Source organism: Mesoplodon densirostris, chromosome 12 (assembly GCF_025265405.1).
Source record: "Mesoplodon densirostris isolate mMesDen1 chromosome 12, mMesDen1 primary haplotype, whole genome shotgun sequence".
Taxonomy (NCBI): Eukaryota; Metazoa; Chordata; class Mammalia; order Artiodactyla; family Ziphiidae; genus Mesoplodon; species Mesoplodon densirostris.
The window spans coordinates 54,292,671-54,311,679 of NC_082672.1; the positions used below are offsets into that span (position 1 = coordinate 54,292,671).

Consider the following 19,009-nt stretch of genomic DNA (forward strand, 5'->3'; position numbering starts at 1 on the left):
CTGGTGGCGCAGTGGTTGAGAGTCCACCTGCCGATGCAGGGGACACGGGTTCGTGCCCCGGTCCGGGAGGATCCCACATGCCGCGGAGCGGCTGGGCCCGTGAGCCATGGCCGCTGAGCCTGCGCGTCTGGAGCCTGTGCTCCGCAACGGGAGAGGCCACAGCAGTGAGAGGCCCGCGTACTCCAAAAAAAAAAAAAGCAGTGTCAAGAGCCCCTTGCCCTGCATCCCACCATGAAACCCAAGAAAGGCTTTTCTTTTCCATGCGCTAGAGCTGTTCCCTGCAGCCCTCTCCTTGCTTCCATTTACTAAAGCATCTCTCCCTCTGGATGGCCTGTCCTTAGCGCTGGCCCGTCTCGTCCAGAGCCTGACGGGTTGTGCTCGGCGCCTGCCCCCCTGCTTTCTCCTTTCCTCCTCTGCTCACTCACCTCCGCTCTCCCAGCTCCGTCTCGGACGGTACCATCACTGAAGCTGCAGCCCTGGACACTGAGGGGCCTCCTATCTCTGCCTCATTTTCCTGTCCCCACACTTGCCACGTCCTGGTGAGTCTTCCTGGGAGGTGGCTTTTGTTTCTTTGCCCCCTTCTCCAGACTCTATCCCCAGCTTGATGTGGTGTTCTGCCCGGCTTCTTACAGTTGTGTGTTCGGGTCTCCCCTCCACCCTCTGTGCACCTCTGTGGTTCTCTGGTCAGTCGTCGGATGCATACATCTGATGTCATCTTTATGTGTGTCACCCTTCTCTCCAACAGTAGCTCCTCAGTAACGGCTGAGTCAGAAAGGCCTAAACTCGCCCCTACGTGGCTCACCCAGTCCCCCATCAAACCACCACTACCGCCCCCGCCCACCCCCGAATGGAGCAGCGGTTTTCTTCTTCTTGAAAATGGATCTCTACCTCGTTCTTTCTCCCAGTCTCCCTCCCTCACTCCCTTCCTTCCTGCTGTTGGTTCATTCATGTTCCTTTTCTCTCGCCTCATCCCCAGCTCTGGCCTTCATTCCTTGAGTCATGTTTTCCTACCTTCTCATCCCCCAGAGAGCTGTCCTGTTCCCGACACCACCAGGCCCCCCGCCTTCACACCCCCGCCCTCCAGACATAATTCAGCATTTGCTCAAGGGCTCTCTCTTATTTGGGGTCCCAACCAACTACTCACTCACCCTTGTTCACAAGTTACTACTTGTATTTTTACGCGATTGTGTCTCAAGGGCAGAAATGACCTCGTCTTCTTGCTGGTCCGTCCAGCACCCTGTAGGGTATCTGGCACATACATTTACATTTACATTTAATACAGTTTTGTTGAATAAACAATCCTGACAGATGTGGATCATGATTCGGGCTTTGTTGTTTTCCTTCTTATACCTCCTGTAGCATGATATTGGACACAAAATAGGTAAGCAGGGTTATTTGTATTACACACGTTATCTAGATCATCAAAAGCTCCTGGTCCCAGGTGGAGAATATCTTATTACCTCTGGAGATGACGGTGGCAGTGATTTATGAAAGGAATACGCTGAAAACATGATGCATGATTAACACCAATTTTAAAATCACTTGCATGTCTCACTGCCGCAGAGCACAGTGTAGAACTCAAGAACTATTGTTCGGTGAAATGAGTATGTTTTGGGCTAATTTTCAAAACTACATGATGCTTTATCTGTTGTTATCTTTTCAGAGTGGGTAGCTTGCGTCAGGTCCAACTTTTTGGTGTTATGCTACCTCCATAACGTAAAGAACATTCTGCAGCTTCACGACCTAGCCACCGGTGCTCTCCTCAAGACCTTCCCGCTTGAGGTCGGCAGCGTCGTGGGGTACAGCGGTCAGAAGAAGGACACCGAAATCTTCTATCAGTTTACTTCCTTTTTATCTCCAGGTGAGAGTCGTTCCACCGATGTTGTCCAATTTAAAAATCAGACTCACCTTTGGGTTTCTTTTGAGAAATAGAAATATAATGCTGTGTTATTGAAAATCACATATGCTGTATTACAGCCAAAATTACTTCGTGGGAATAAAACAGTAAAACAGACGCTCAGAACAAAGGGAAACATGAACACCTAAAACTGCACTCTCTTTAATCTTATATCCTGAGTCTCTCTTCCAGGGACAGGACCATCTGTTGTTCTAGGTTGATTTGAAAAATAAGTATGAACAAGTATAACCTTAGAGTCAGCCTTTGGTCTACAAAACACACACAGTGCAAATAACTAAAAGTGTTAAATAAAAATCTGTAGTCACATCTGACATTAATAAATTGTTTTAAAACTGAGAGTAAATTCTGCTCTTGTTAAACTGGATTAAAATATAATTGTGAAAGTTTAGTCTTACATCATATGGGGGGGGAATTTGTTACTTGGTTCTAGTAGAAAAGGAAACACTTGTAAATTGCAATTTTATGGTATTAGTTAATTTTCCCCAAAGTAAACATAGCTCTCTGTATAACATTTTTTTTTAAGTTGGTCACACTCATTTTGCTTGTTTTGTTTTTTTCCCATTTCTCCACTTGACTGCAGTGTTTCTGTTATAGCCGAAGCCATAACACATACCCTGATTTGTCCCAGGAGCCTGGCTCAGTTGGCAGTTTGCAGTTGACTGGGTAGACCCTATCCTGAAAGCAATCTGGCTGAAAAGATGTCTGCACTTTCCTTGTTTGTGTTTTGAGCTCCTTCATCGTCCTTTTTGTCCTACCCAGTTTTGTTGCAATAGTTTGGTCCTCAGCAAATAAAGCAGACATAGGGGAGAGCCCAGCAGGTGCAGAAGTGGCCTTGTCTTCCTCCTGGGGTTTGGCAGATGACAGTGATGCCTGATCCACTTTTTTTTTTTTCGTGCCTCAGAGTCACAGAGCAGGCAGTCTTTAAGGAATCTTATCGTCGTGACAGGTTGCCATCAGGGTTATTAAAACCAAAAGAATGATGCCCTGTACGTAGGGCTGATGGTACATCTGGAACACCTAGCAAGCTTTACTTGCCCATGTGCCTTTCAGAGGCTGTCACAGAGATGTGGAAACCATGCCCAGGGCCAGGAGTCTGGAACTGACAGGTCAAGAACCTCACGTCAGGGTGTCTCGAGCCTCACCCCTCCTCCCCTGAGGCTTGGGGGACAGTGGCAGCCAGTGGACAGGAACCAAGAGAAATAGCTTTCCTTCAGATAGCCATTCTCAACCACTGCTGCGGGATCCACACTTTATTTCCTCAACTTACACTGGTTCCAGAAATTTTACTTTGGAAAACCTCATAGCCTTTAAACAGTGATAATGGATAAAGGGCAATGAGGAGAACAGAGCAACGCTGACTCACCTGCCCTTCATAAAAGCCAGAGTCCCCAGAGGCCTGTAAACCACCTTCAGTGACCCCCATGTGGCCATTTATTTCAGGAACAAGTTCATCATTACCCAGGGATGAAAGGGCTCATTGTCCCAGCATAAAATGATGAGTTCTGTACCAAGCCGTGAAATACTATCCGTGACTGTGGCCGTGAAGTTTGGAAAGAGAAGTGTGTTGTTAGTTCTGTATGGACAGGCAGCTCCTGAGCAAGCTTTAATTTGTTGCTGCAGTGCTTTGTTCTTCTCCTTTGTCTTTTCTTATTCATTTTGCCTCCTGCTTTTTCTTTTCTCTCCTTCATGTAGTTTGATATCTAAAACCAGAGAACGGGGCTTCCAGACTCAGGCCTTCTTATCCAAATGTAAAAATGACCATCAGATAATTAAACTAGATTCCTTGAAAGCATGAATGGCAGTGTGTACATATACACGCCCACATACATGCATGTCCGCTCAAAGGCGGTCTGGCGCTGATCTCTGAAGATTGGCTGTCCACTACTTCAGTCAACAGCAGAGACACTGAATTATAAATAAAGCCCTGGGGCCAAAAATACCTGCAGTGCCAGCTGCTGTGGACACGTGGTACGTCTGGCAGGTGAACACCAGCTGACTGTTTCCCATGGAGGTACATAGTGAAGACACGTCTTGAGCCAAGCCATGTGTACCTTGAGTCACACTTGGAAGAAGAAAGGCAGCCAGGGCGGTTTGGAGCACGATACACTTATTCCCTGTGGCTCAAACCACTGAGTGGTCGAGCCGACTGATTCTGTACTCATGGAACCTTGGAGGGTTGGCTAAGGCTCACTCCAGACTTGCGGGTGTTGTAATAATCCAGTATAGGCGTCCCAGTTGCATGACTCTGAGAGACAGGGAGAAGAAATCAAAGAACCTTTCCCAGGCTCTTTGGGAAAGGCATAGAAGTGTTTCAAGACTTTATTTTTTGAGAGCAGTTTTAGGTCCCCAGCAAACCTGAAGGGCTGGTACAGAGACTTCCTACGCACTCTCTGCCCCACACATGCACTGCCTTCGCCGTCATCAGCATCCCTGCTACAGGGTACGTCCCCTGTGACAACGGATGAACCTGCATGGACACACATCATAGCTGCCCGAAGTCCATGACTTACCTTAGGAGTCACTCTTGGTGCTGTACATTCTAAGTTTGGAGAACTGTATGATGACGTGTATCCATCATTATGATACCATGCAGAGTATTTTCAGTGCCCTTAAAAGCCTCTGTGCTCTGCCCTTTTCATCCCTTCCCCCCCGCCAAGCCCCTGGCCAACCACTGATCTTTTCACTACCTCCATAGCTTTGCCTTTTCCAGAATGTCATGTAGTGGACTCATAGATTCTGTAGCCTTTTCAGATTGGCTCCTTCACTTAGTAATATGAGTTTAAGGTTGTTCCATGGCTTGATGGCTTATTTCTTTTTAGCACTGAGTAATATTCCATTGCTTGGATGTCCCACACTTTATTTACACATTCACCTACTGAAGGACATCTTGGTTGCTTCCAACTTTTGGCAGTCATTAATAAAGCTGCTGTAAACATCTGTGTACAGGTTCTTGTGTGGACATGTTTTCGACTCCATTGGGTAAATAACCAAGGAGTGCAAACAATTTTTGAGAGACTGTTTTAGTTTGTGTTGTTTTTTTTCTTTTAATAACCTTAAAACCCAACCTATAATCGGATGAAACAGTATCTACATGGGTCATCTTCACAAAGTTCTTTTGCCTTCCTTTTGCATATCCGATTTTCCAGATTCCTCTGATGATTCTTTAGCAACCTCTAGGGTTGCCGCTTCCTCCTCACTGCCATTTCTTTCACCTCCTTACATTTATTCAGATTATATATAGCAGGAATATTTGAGCTGATCGTCCCTGCCTCTTTCCTATTGCTAGAATAGCCTTGTTAAAACACTGTTTCATCAGGAGACCCATCTCAAGTGCAGACACCTCGTGTGGTCTTAAGGGAATTCCATAATTCAGTTCTCTTTTGCCCTTAAACTTTGAAATTATTCCTCAGAGGTCACCTGACCAGTCCTCTCTGATTCATGATTCTACGATGGTTTCTCCAATCCCTTCCCCCCACTCCTGGTACTTAAGCAAACCGATTCAGACAGGACACAAAGCATCATTAGACTACAGGAATTCATGTTACAGTGTGAATATGCAGTGGGCTAACCTGGACTGACCCCGATGGATCTATAAATAGAACGTATCCATCAAATATATTAAGTACCAGTACCTTTAGGTTTAACCCAGCCTCCCCCAAGGTGCCACTTCTGCCCCAAACAGAAGAATTAAAGTCAGGCACTTGGCACCCTTTCTCCCAACAGTAGCCAGCCTGTGTCCTATACTTATTTCATTCTGCTGTTGGAGGCTTTGATGTCTCAATTCTTCTAGATAAACAGGCATTTAGAGTGTGTTTCCTACTCACTGTCTTCCACTGGGGTCACTGCCCCAGTAACTGGTCAGAGCTGGGAATCCTGGCTCCAGGGTCCTTTGTCGTTCATTGTAGTACAGGTAACAGTGATGCTGGGGTGAGTCCAGTGCTCAGATGGCACATGCTTGTTCTGCAATCTCTTGTTGTCGTCGTTGTTTGGTCTGGAGTTTTTTTTTCAAGGACTCAGATGCTTTTTGTGTTTGGATGAAGTGGGGCAGGTACTAATGAAGAAGCTCTTCAAAAATTAACATACAGGGCTTCCCTGGTGGCGCAGTGGTTGAGAGTTTGCCTGCCGATGCAGGGGACACGGGTTCGTGCCCCAGTCCGGGAGGATCCCACATGCAGTGGAGCGGCTGGGCCCGTGAGCCACGGCCGCTGAGCCTGCGCGTCCGGAGCCTGTGCTCCGCAACGGGAGAGGCCACAACAGTGAGAGGCCCGCATACCGCAAAAAAAAAAAAAAAAAAAAAAAAAATTAACATACATGTGAAGATAGCAATTTGCCCTCAAGATTACATGTATCTGGGCAAGTACAGTATTCAGTGTATCTGGTAATTTAGAATGTATGCCCAGAGTGTAGTCTGGAAGTATTTTATATATAAAGTCATATTCCAACAAATATCCAACTATAACTTAAACTAAGAAAGCCAGGACTTCGGTCACATTACACATCTCCTCACTGTCAATGTTAATCATATTCCCTATTATAAACCTTAAAATAATTTGTAAGCATGAGAAGTGAGATAACATTCATAGGAATTAGCAGTCCTGTTGTTAAGGAATCTGAATGTGTTACTCTTTGCCAGTGGGGGCAGAGTGCTGTTTCTCAGCTGTTAGTGAAGTTCATACGTACACAGAGGAGTTGAAAAGAAAGCAAGCTGCCATTTTAACACATGATCAATCAATTTGAATGTGCCCTGTGGGAGTACTGCTTAGTTTCTGGTTTTCCAGCAAGTATCAGGATCTCTAAATTGAGTTTTCATATACTTGACAGCATATGTTTAAAGTATTCTGTGGGAGGGCTGTTTCCACACCAGCCACTCCAGATGACTAATTCTGTTTCATAAACTATAGCAATGTTGTTGTTTTCAAACAGTAATGATTCGTCTTACTTATTGTTTCTTTGGTTTAGTTCTTGAATGTTAAGAGTGTAGTCGCGTTAAAGTAAGGAAATGGAATTTTAATTAGTGGTTCAAATAAGCTAAAATGTTGTGGTATGTGTTCGTCAGTCTGTGTTGTGCAGTTCCTGGGATAATCAAAATTTTAAAGGCAACTCCAAAAGGCTACTCTAAAAAGCTATCTTTGGTCCTTGATTGCTATCCACATGTGTGTCCACAGATGGGTGGGTATCAGGTAGCAGGAGCCCCAGAGTTCCCATCAAGAGACCCCTGAATGGCTGTTGACTTTGGGCAAGTCATTTGAGTTTTCCATCTTAATCACTTCTCAGGTAAAATGGCCCTACATGAAGTTTCCCATCTTCTTTGACCTGTTCTCCTAAGTGACCTGGCGTGGGGAAGACCTGTTAAGTTTCTGCAGTTAGGTTTAACTATTCTCATAGTCATAGAATGCATTAGAATCTTCTAAAATGAATACCCCGGTGATTGTTGTAAAAAGGAAGGTCGAACACGATGGTGATGATGAAGTGTGAACTGGCGATGATGACATGGAGATGATGAAGTCAGGCACTCCACACGCCTGACCGTTCTGGGCTCTCTTGCTACAGTGACCTTACACGGCACTGCTGACTGTGCTTTGTGACCTTTGCCCCCCTTGTATCTAGTGAGTTTGTGGACTGAACTTAAGATTCCACTTCCTTCTAGGTATCATTTATCACTGTGATCTGACCAAAGAGGAACTGGAGCCCAGAGTCTTCCGAGAGGTGACTGTGAAAGGAATCGATGCTTCCGATTACCAGACAGTCCAGGTATGGAGCATTTGATCCTGACAATGTGAGTCAGAAAAATCTGACTTTCAGGCCAGGCCGTGCACACCCCACTTGGTCAGGAGCCGTGGAGGTAATCCACAACAATACGGGCAACAGATATTTGGGGAACTCCTGCTGTTTCTGGGCACTGAGCCAGGCGTGGTCCCTGCCCTCCTAGAGTTTAAAGGTTCTGCTCCCAGAACTGCTACTCTTGACAGGAAGCCAGAGTCCCTTGTCTGGGTGATGAAGGCAGCACAGTTTGTCTGCTTGCTTGAAAGTGGGTTTTTTTCTGGCTCAGGTCTCGTGGTGTCATAAATAACAACATAGATCTGCTCTACATAAAATACCCACTCAAGTGCTAGGAGCCAGCCTTTTCAGTCTGAAATTCGTCTGTATGTCTGCCTGGCACAGGGTGAGCACACCATAAAATATTAGAATGGATGAATTAACTGTTTAATTGTCATGGCACCACCAGTTCAGTCTCTGGTCACCATCCTTTCAGGTTAAGAATCTCCATTTTTGTTTTTTTAGTGCCCCAACTGTACTGAGTCTCCCAGAAATGGAATCACTTACTAATCGATGATGCAGGATGACTCTCTTCCTTTGCAGTGAGAGGTCACCTGTCAGGCACCAGGTGTTTATCAGGGCTCTCCCACCAGGGGGCTGGACCACAGAGACCACAGATTAAGAATCACACTGTTGTTTGTGAAGGAAAGTTAGAAAAAAGAGCACTGATGCCCCCGAGAATGTTTCTGTGAAACTAGGGCATCATTTTACTTCAGTGAATTGCCCTTCACCTGTCTAGGAGTAGTCTAGACAATGGGCTAGATCTAGTTCAAAAATAAATAAAACTTTTTTTTTTAGGAATTATGCTTTTTATTTATTTTTTTTCTTTAGTTTTTTTAACATCTTTATTGGAGTATAATGGCTTTACAATGGTGTGTTAGTTTCTGCTTTATAACAAAGTGAATCAGCTATACATATACATATATCCCCATATCTCCTCCCTCTTGCATCTCCCTCCCACCCTCCCTATCTCACCCCTCTAGGTGGTCACAAAGCACCAAGCTGATCTCCCTGTGCTATGCGGCTGCTTCCTACTAGCTATCTATTTTACATTTGGTAGTGTATATATGTCCATGCCATTCTCTTACTTCATCCCAGCTTACCCTTCCCCCCTCCCCATGTCCTCAGGTTCATTTTCTACGTCTGCGTCTTTATTCCTGTCCTGCCCTGAGGTTCTTCATAACCTTTTTGGTTTTTTTTAGATTCCATATATATGTGTTAGCACACAGTGTTTGTTTTTCTCTTGCTGACTTACTTCACTCTGTATGAGAGACTCTAGGTCCATCCACCTCACTACAAATAACTCAATTTCGTTTCTTTTTACGGCTGAGTAATATTCCATTGTATATATGTGCCACACCTTCTTTATCCATTCATCTGTCGATGGACACCTAGGTTGCTTCCATGTCCTGGCTATTGTAAATAGAGCTGCAGTGAACATCGTGGTACATGACTCTTTTTGAATTATGGTTTTCTCAGGGTATATGCCCAGTAGTGGGATTGCTGGGTTGTATGGTAGTTCTATTTTTAGTTTATTAATAAACCTCCATAGTGGCTGTATCAATTTACATTCCCACCAACAGTGCAAGAGGCTTCCCTTTTCTCCACACCCTCTCCAGCATTGTTTGTAGATTTCTTGATGATGGCCATTCTGACTGGTGTGAGGTGATACCTCATTGTAGTGTTGATTTGCATTTCTGTAATGATAAGTGATGTTGAGCATTCTTTCATGTGTTTGTTGGCAATCTGTATATCTTATTTGGAGAAATGTCTATTTACGTCTGCCCATTTCTGGATTGGGTTGTTTGTTTTTTTGATGAGCTGGATGAGCTGCTTGTAAATTTTGGAGATTAATCCTTTGTCAGTTGCTTCATTTGCAAATATTTCCTCCCATTCTAAGGGTTGTCTTTTCGTCTTGTTTATGGTTTCCTTTGCTGTGCAAAAGCTTTGAAGTTTCATTAGGTCCCATTTGTTTATTTTTGTTTTTATTTCCATTTCTCTAGGAGGTGGGTCAAAAAGGATCTTGCTGTGATTTATGTCATAGAGTGTTCTGCCGATGTTTTCCTCTAATACTTTTATAGTGTCTGGCCTTACATTTAGGTCTTTAATCCATTTTGAGTTTATTTTTGTGTATGGTGTTAGGGAGTGTTCTAATTTCATTCTTTTACGTGTAGCTGTCCAGTTTTCCCAGCACCACTTATTTTATTTATTTATTTTTTTGCAGTCCGTGGGCCTCTTACTGTTGTGGCCTCCCCCGTTGCAGAGCACAGGCTCTGGACGCACAGGCTCAGCAGCCATGGCTCATGGGCCCAGCCGCTCTGCGGCACGTGGGATCTTCCCAGACCGGGGCACAAACCTGTGTGCCCTGCATCGGCAGGCAGAATCTCAACCACTAGCGCCACCAGGGAAGCCCCCCAGCACCACTTATTGAAGACGCTGTCTTTTCTCCATTGTATATTCTTACCTCTGTTATCAAAAATAAGGTGACATATGTGCATGGGTTTATCTCTGGGCTTTCTATGCTGTTCCATTGATCTATATTTCTGTCTTTGTGCCAGTACCATACTGTCTTGATTACTGTAGCTTTGTCGTGTAGTCTGAAGTCAGGGAACCTGATTCCTCCAGCTCTGTTTTTCTTTTTAAGATTGCTTTGGCTATTCAGGGTCTTTTGTGTTTCCATACAAATTGTGAAATTTTTTTTCTAGTTCAGTGAAAAATGCCAGTGGTAGTTTGATAGGGATTGCATTGAATCTGTAGACTGCTTTGGGTAGTATAGTCATTTTCACAATGTTGATTCTTCCAATCCAAGAACATGGTAATCCAATCCAGTCCATCTGTTTGTATCATCTTTATTTTCTTTCATCCATGTCTTATAGTTTTCTGCATACAGGTCTTTTGTCTCCTTAGGTAGGTTTATTCCTAGGTATTTTATTCTTTTTGTTGCACTGGTAAATGGGAGTGTTTCCTTAATTTCTCTTTCAGATTTTTCATCATTATTGTATAGGAATGCAAGAGATTTCTGTGCATTAATTTTGTATCCTGCTACTTTACCAAATTCATTGATTAGCTCTAGTAGTTTTCTGGTAGCATCTTTAAGGATTCTTTATGTACAGTATCATATCATCTACAAACAGTGACAGCTTTACTTCTTCTTTTCTGATTTGGACTCCTTTTATTCCTTTTTCTTCTCTGATTGCTGTGGCTAAAACTTCCAAAACTATGTTGAATAATAATGCTGAGAGTGGGTAACCTTGTCTTGTTCCTGATCTTAGTGGAAATGGTTTCAGAGTTTCACCATTGAGAACAGTGTTGTCTGTGGGTTTGTCATCTATGGCCTTTATTATGTTGAGGAAAGTTCCCGCTATGCCTACTTTCTGGAGGGTTTTTATCATAAATGGGTGTTGAATCTTGTCGAAAGCTTTTTCTGCATCTATTGAGATGATCATATGGTTTTTCTCCTTGAATTTGTTAATATGGTGTATCACATTGATTGATTTGCGTATATTGAAGAATCCTTGCATTCCTGGGATAAACCCCACTTGATCATGGTGTATGGTCCTTTTAATGTGTTGTTGGATTCTGTTTGCTAGTATTTTGTTGAGGATTTTTTCATCTATGTTCATCAGTGATAACGGCCTGTAGTTTTCTTTCTTTGTGACATCTTTGCCTGGTTTTGGTATCAGGGTGTTGGTGGCCTCATACAATGAGTTTAGGAGTGTTCCTCCCTCTGCTATATTTTGGAAGAGTTTGAGAAGGATAGGTGTTAGCTCTTCTCTAAATGTTTGATAGAATTCGCCTGTGAATCCATCTGGTCCTGGGCTTTTGTTTGTTAGAAGATTTTTAATCACAGTCTCAATATCACTGCTTGTGATTGGTCTGTTTATATTTTCTATTTCTTCCTGGTTCAGTGTCAGAAGACTGTGCTTTTCTAAGAATTTGTCCATTTCTTCCAGGTTGTCCGTTTTATTGGCATAGAGTTGCTTGTAGTAATCTCTCATGATCCTCTGTATTTCTGCAGTGTCAGTTGTTACTTCTCCTTTTTCATTTCTAATTCTATTGATTTGAGTCTTCTCCCTTTTTTTCTTGATGAGTCTGGCTAATGGTTTATCAATTTTCTTTATTTTCTCAAAGAACCAGCTTTTAGTTTTATTGATCTTTGCTATTGTTTCCTTCATTTCTTTTTCATTTATTTCTGATCTGATCTTTATGATTTCTTTCCTTCTGCTAACTTTGGGGTTTTTTTTTTTTTCTTCTTTCTCTAGTTGCTTTAGGTGTAAGTTTAGGTTGTTTATTTGAGATATTTCTTGTTCCTTGAGGTAAGATTGTATTGCTATAAACTTCCTTCTTAGAACTGCTTTTGCTGCATCCCATAGGTTTTGGGTCATTGTGTTTTCATTGTCATTTGTTTCTAGGTATTTTTTGATTTCCTCTTTGATTTCTTCAGTGATCTCTTGGTTATTAAGTAGTGTATTGTTTAGCCTCCATGTGTTTGTATTTTTTACAGATTTTTTCCTGTAATTGATATCTAGTCTCATAGTGTTGTGGTCAGAAAAGATACTTGATGTGATTTCAGTTTTCTTAAATTTACCAAGGCTTGATTTGTGACCCAAGACATGATCTATCCTGGAGAATGTTCCATGATCTCTTGAGAAAAAAGTGTATTCTATTGTTTTTGGTTGGAATGTCCTATAAATATCAATTAAGTCCATCTTGTTTAATGTGTCATTTAAAGCTTGTGTTTCCTTATTTACTTTCATTTTGGATGATCTGTCCGTTGGTGAAAGTGGGGTGTTAAAGTCCCCTACTCTGATTGTGTTACTGTCAGTTTCCGTTTTTATGGCTGTTAGCGTTTGCCTTATATATTGAGGTGCTCCTATGTGGGGTGCATAAATATTTACAATTGTTGTATCTTCTTCTTGGATTGATCCCTTGATCATTATGTAGTGTCCTTCTTTGTCTCTTGTAACAGTCTTTATTTTAAAGTCTCTTTTGTGTGATATGAGAATTGGTACTCCATCTTTCCTTTGTTTTCCCTTTGCATGGAATATCTTTTTCCATCCCCTCACTTTCAGTCTGTATGTGTCCCTAGGCCTGAAGTGGGTCTCTTGTAGACAACATATGTACGGGTCTTGTTTTTGTATCCATTCAACCAGTCTGTGTCTTTTGGTGGGAGCATTTAATCCATTTACATTTAAGGTAATTATTGATATGTATGTTCCTATTACCATTTTCTTAATCGTTTTGGGTTTGTCATTGTAGGTGTTTTCCTTCTCTTGTGTTTCCTGCCTAGAGAAGTTCCTTTAGCATTTGTTGTAAAGCTGGTTTGGTGGTGCTGAATTTTCTTAGCTTTTGCTTGTCTGTAAAGCTTTTAATTTCTCCGTCAAATCTGAATGAGATCCTTGCCAGGCAGAGTAATCTTGGTTGTAGGTTCTGCCATTTCATCACTTTAAATATGTCCTGCCACAGTGTGCCTGCCACTCCCTTCTGGCTTGCACAGTTTCTGCTGAAAGATCAGCTGTTAACCTTATGGGGATTCCCTTGTATGTTATTTGTTGTTTTTCCCTTGTTGCTTTTAATATTTTTTCTTTGTATTTAAATTTTGATAGTTTGATTAGTATGTGTCTTGCCATGTTTCTCCTTGGATTTATCCTGTATGGGACTCTGCGCTTCCTGGACTTGATTGATTATTTCCTTTCCCATGTTAGTGAAGTTTTCAACTAAAATCTCTTCAAATATTTTCTCAGTCCTTTTCTTTTTCTCTTCTTCTTCTGGGACCCCTATAATTCGAATGTTGGTGCATTTAATGTTGTCCCAGAAGTCTCTGGGACTGTCCTCAATTCTTTTCATTCTTTTTTCTGTGTTCTGCTCTGCAGTAGTTATTTCCACTATTTTATCTTCCAGGTCACTTATCTGTTCTTCTGCCTCAGTTATTCTGCTATTGATTCCTTCTAGAGAATTTTTAATTTCATTTATTGTGTTGTTCATCATTGTTTGTTCTTTAGTTCTTCTAGGTCCTTGTTAAATGTTTCTTATATTTTCTCCATTCTATTTCCAAGATTTTGGATCATCTTTACTATCATTATTCTGAATTGTTTTTCAGGTAGACTGCCTATTTCCTCTTCATTTGTTTGGTCTGCTGGGTTTTTACCTTGCTCCTTCATCTGCTGTGTGTTTCTCTGTCTTCTCCTTTTGCTTAACTTACTGTGTTTGGAGTCTCCTTTTCACAGGCTGCAGGTTCGCAGTTCGCATTGTTTTTGGTGTCTGCCCCCAGTGGGTAAGGTTGGTTCAGTGGGTTGGGTTGTGTAGGCTTCCTGATGGAGGGGATTGGTGCCTGTGTTCTGGTGGATGAGGCTGGATTTCGTCTTTCTGGTGGGCAGGACTGTGTCCGGTGGTATGTTTTGGGGTGTCTGTGACCTTATTATGATTTTAGGCAGCCTCTCTGCTAATGGGAGGCATTGTGTTCCTGTCTTGCTAGTTGTTGGGCATAGGGTGTCTAGCTGGTTGTTGAGTGGAGCTGGGTCTTAGGGTTGAGATGGAGATCTCTGGGAGAGCTTTCGCCATTTGATATTACATGGAGCCAGGAGGTCTCTGGTGGACCAATGTCTTGAACTCGGCTGTCCCACCTCAGAGGCACAGGCCTGAGACTAAGCCAGAGCACCAAGACCCTGGCAGCCACACAGCTCAGAAGAAAAGGGAGAAAAAAGAAAGAAAGATAGAAAAAAAATAAAATAAAATAATGTTATTAAAATAAAAAGTAATTATTAAAAATAAAAAAATTAAAATGTAATAAAAAAAGAAAGAGAGGAACCAAACCAAGAAACAAATCCACCAATGATAACAAGCGCTAAAAACTATACTAAAAAAAACCCAAACAGAACCCTAGGACACATCGTAAAAGCAAAGCTATACAGACAAAATCACACACAGAAGCATATACATAAACACACAATATGAGAAAAGGGAAAAATATATATATATCATTGCTTCCAACGTCCACCTCCTCAATTTGGGATGACTCGTTGTCTATTCAGGTATTCTACAGGTGCAGGGTACATCAAATTGATTGTGGAGATTTAATCCGCTGCTCCTGAGGCTGCTGGGAGAGATTTCCCTTTCTCTTCTTTGTTCGCAAAGCTCCTGGGGTTCAGCTTTGGATTTGGCCCCACCTCTGCATGTAGGTAGCCTGAGGGCGTCTGTTCTTCGCTCAGACAGGATGGGGTTAAAGGAGCAGCTGATTGGGGGCTCTGGCTCACTCAGACTGGGGGAGGGAGGGGTATGGATATGTGGTGAGCCTGCGCAGCAGAGGCCAGCATGACATTGCAACAGCCTGAGGCGCGCCGTGCGTTCTCCCGGGGAAGTTGTCCCTGGATCACAGGACCCTGGCAGTGGCGGGCTGCACAGGCTCCCGGGAGGGGAGGTGTAGAGAGTGACCTGTGCTTGCACACAGGCTTCTTGGTGGCTGCAGTAGCAGCCTTAGAGTCTCATGCCCATTTCTGGGTCCACGCTGATAGCCGCGGTTCGTGCCGGTCTCTGGAGCTCGTTTAGGCGGTGCTCTGAATCCCCTCTCCTCGCGCACCCCAAAACAATGGTCTCTTGCCTCTTAGGCAGATACAGGCTTTTTCCCGGTAAATAAAACTTTGTTTACAAAACCCGTGGCGGACTGGATCTGGATGCGGGCTGCAGTTTGCCAGCCCCTCTTCTATATCAGAGGTGAACATACTGGCCTCCAGTTTTATTGGAGAGCAACCTCACCTGTTTGTTCACACAGTGTCTGTGGCTGCCTTGGTGCTTTAACTGTGCAGCAGAGACTGCCTGGCCCACAAAGGCTAAAGCACTTAGTATCTGGCCCTCTAAGACGAAGTTTTCTGATCCTTAGTCTGTATAAATAGTATTTATAAAATCAGAGTGTTCTCAGTAGACATACAGGGCCTTTGTCTTGAAGCTCTGTCAGGCCTGAAATCTACATGTACTTCTTGGGTGACATTGGGTGAATCATTTAACTTTTCTGCCACAATCTTTTCAGCTGTAAAACAGAGATAGTGCATATTTTGCAGCATTCCTGTGGGATTATATGAGATGATATATACAGGCATACCTTGTTTTATTGTGCTTCGCTTTATTGCACTTTGCAGATACTGTGGTTTTTTACAGATTGAAGGTTTGTGGCAACCGTGTGTTGAGCAAATCTGTGTTGGTGCCATTTTTCTGACAGCGTTTGTCCACTTCATGTCTCTGTGTCGTATTTTGGTAATTCTTGCAAAATTTCAAACTTTTTCATTTTTATTATTATATTTGTTGTGATCTGCGATCAGTGATCTTTGATGTTACTATTGCAAAAAAGATGATGACTCACTGAAGGCTCAGATGATGGTTAGCATTTTCCGGCAATAAAGTGTTCTTTAAGATATGTACATTGTTGGGCTTCCCTGATGGCTCAGTGGTTGAGAGTCCGCCTGCCGATGCAGGGGACATGGGTTCATACCCCAGTCCGGGAAGATCCCACATGCCGTGGAGCGGCTGGGCCCGTGAGCCATGGCTGCTGAGCCTGTGCGTCCAGAGCCTGTGCTCTGCAGCGGGAGAGGCCACAGCAGTGAGAGGCCCGCATACCGCAAAAAAAAAAAAAAAAAAAAAAGATATGTACATTGTTTTTTAGACTTCATGCTATTGCACACTGAATAGACTACAGTATAGCACAAATGTAACTTTTCTTTGCACTGGGAAACCAGAAAATTCATGTGACTGGCTTTATTCTGATACTTGGTTTATTGTGGTGGTCTGGAACTGAACCTGCAATACCTCCAAGGTATGCCCATATTAAGTGTCTGGCACATAGAATATAATCAGTGTTAGAAATAAATTCAGCAGACTTTTAGTTTTCCATAGCTATTTTGGCTTCTTTCATTTTCAGGGTGAGCCATTGCCTGTAGAGGCATCTTTTAGGGGCAGTAGCCCCTCTCTGGTGCTTATATGGTTCGTTAATCCACCAGAGTCCTGCATTAGACGTTTAAAATCACTTGTAGGCTGTCATTCTTTGCTGTTTTCCATTTTCTCCATGTGTAAAAAATATGTCCCAATCAACTGTAACATTTGGCCTTCTCGGGGACTACTTCTAGTCCTTGCCTGGGCATCCTCAGGCACGTGTGTGTGTGTGTGTGTGCACGTGCGTGTGTGTGTGTTTGTGATGCATGCCACTGCCTCTCCCATCCGTAATGCAAAGGACGCCCAGGCAGCGACCAGTGACTGTCCCTGCCTTCTGCCCTTAAGGGTGTACCTTGGCTGCCCTAGGATTGGGCAGAGTTGCCCATGAGAGACACCCCCCATCCCACCCCCCGTCTTCTTCTCATCTCTACTGTGCAGCACCTCAGGTGTATATTTTCAAAAAACATTATTCTCATTTTTTTCTGCTTCCCACAATTCCTGCCAAAGTGAGTAATTACCTTTGGAGTTTGGGGCAGGGAGGGGGACCTGTAACATGACAGCTTCCAGCGAGGCAGCCTCTTCTAGGGAAGTGACCTTTATTTCTCAGTGAGGATGGTGGAGCTGTTTTTCCTATCAGGTAGCTGTTTTTTTCTGTTCTTCCCAGAAACTACTTACAACCTAATATGTATTGTTTTCAGTTATAAATGAAAAAATAAAACTTTACAGTTGAGCACGTGCTTGTATGGAGTAGAAATCCCTTAGCCGTGTGCATAGCAGCCTGAAATTTCCAGATTAAACTGGGGAGGAAGCGTGCTTGGGTGAGGCCAGTTGCTATGCCTTAGAAAACTCACTGAACTCCTCTGTGTCTGGCTCTCCACTTCTCTGATGTTGAGCTACTGAAATGCTTACAACCTTTTATTTGTACTGCTGCAATAGGAGGAAAAAAAGATTAAAAGATTCACGGTAAATATTTAAGGAGATAGTAACTGAGTAACTGGACAGGACACATTGGTTTTACAGATCTTAAGGAGGTATGCCTGGGGCAGAGTATAGCCTCTCTAGTATAATGGCAATAGAAGATTTTAATCGGTTGATTATATACATCACACACGTTGCACTGAGTTATTTAAATAGAATTCTTTCTTTGTGTAAAGGTGCCTTTGGAATGTACAGTGATGTCATAACACCGTCGACTTAAAATCCACTTTGCAGTGGTTTAGCTCAGGTGTACACAGCAGAGCTTTGACAGGAAATGTGAATGTGCTCACAACTGGATCAGGCTGTCAGTGGTGTGGCCAACAATGACCAAACTGTAAAAGCAGACCCTAGAGAGGAATGTGTGCATGAATGGAAAAAATTCCTTATAGTATGTAATAGAAACCACAGCATTTTCGGGGGGGAAAAAAGATACTCTGTTTTTGTTTTCAGTTACTTCAGGGTAATGATGCTTTTGATTTCGCTTGACTCTGGTGTTTATATTTATTCTGTAAGTGATTTTAAAATAAAATCCCCTGGGCTAGTTGTCATTCCTTCTTACATTCTGTGAGGCACATTATCGTTTTGAAGCAAATACTGCAGCAAAGATTACCCTGCATGTTTAGGCAGTGTAGTTAATGGTGGTATAGCTGCTCAGGTGGACCAAGTCAAGGAGAGAAAAAGAGGAGGGTTGAAGAAACACATGGCTAAATAAGCCACAGAGGGCTGTTCTTTCATTCAGGACCCAGAGCATCTTGAATGGTGGCGGGGTAGGTAGTGGGAATGTTCTAGATTGCTGACGGACACAGAACAGAGCTACTGTGTGTGTAGTCTTAATCCAATCCTGACTACAGCTGTGGGTAGAAAATTGATCTGTATCGGAAATACAATTTTGAAAATCTGATCCTGGAAAAACTGTTTCTCTTCCGATCTGGGGTACACATAAGAATTTAGTTTTGGAATAGGTTTATCAAATCTGCAATTGACTGATCTTTTTCCTCCTTTTATTGTGAATGACATGACTACATAATATTGGTTAGAACGTCTGTGCCCATGTCATTATAAAGAACTTGAAATACTGAGCATTAGAAATGACATTAATAACACAGGTTTGGTGATAAGTGATTTACCTGAAAAATCTGTCTACATTTATAATCAGTAATATGTTTCATTTTAAACAGAAGCGAAGCAATAGAGAAATGTAGTCTGTCAACAAATATTTATGATGTGACATGCAATGCCAGGTGGTACTGTTTGAATACAGAGAAGTTCCAGACAGAGGCACTGTCCCTGGGAAATTTATAGTCAGTCTGGAAAGTTGAGACACAGAGATCTGAAAGGTCAGACACCCCCCAAGGATGTTATCCCAGTGATCAAGCG

General features: G+C 42.8%; 1 protein-coding gene across 1 annotated transcript in view; it reads left to right on the plus strand.

The window, feature by feature from the left end:
- PREP (prolyl endopeptidase) overlaps positions 1-19,009 on the plus strand; it is a 140,047-nt gene that overhangs the window by 71,212 nt on the left and 49,826 nt on the right. Inside the window, exons 9-10 of the mRNA XM_060115106.1 lie at positions 1,664-1,861; positions 7,566-7,669. Coding sequence (XP_059971089.1) covers positions 1,664-1,861; positions 7,566-7,669 — 302 coding nt within the window. The remainder of the gene's footprint in view (positions 1-1,663; positions 1,862-7,565; positions 7,670-19,009) is intronic.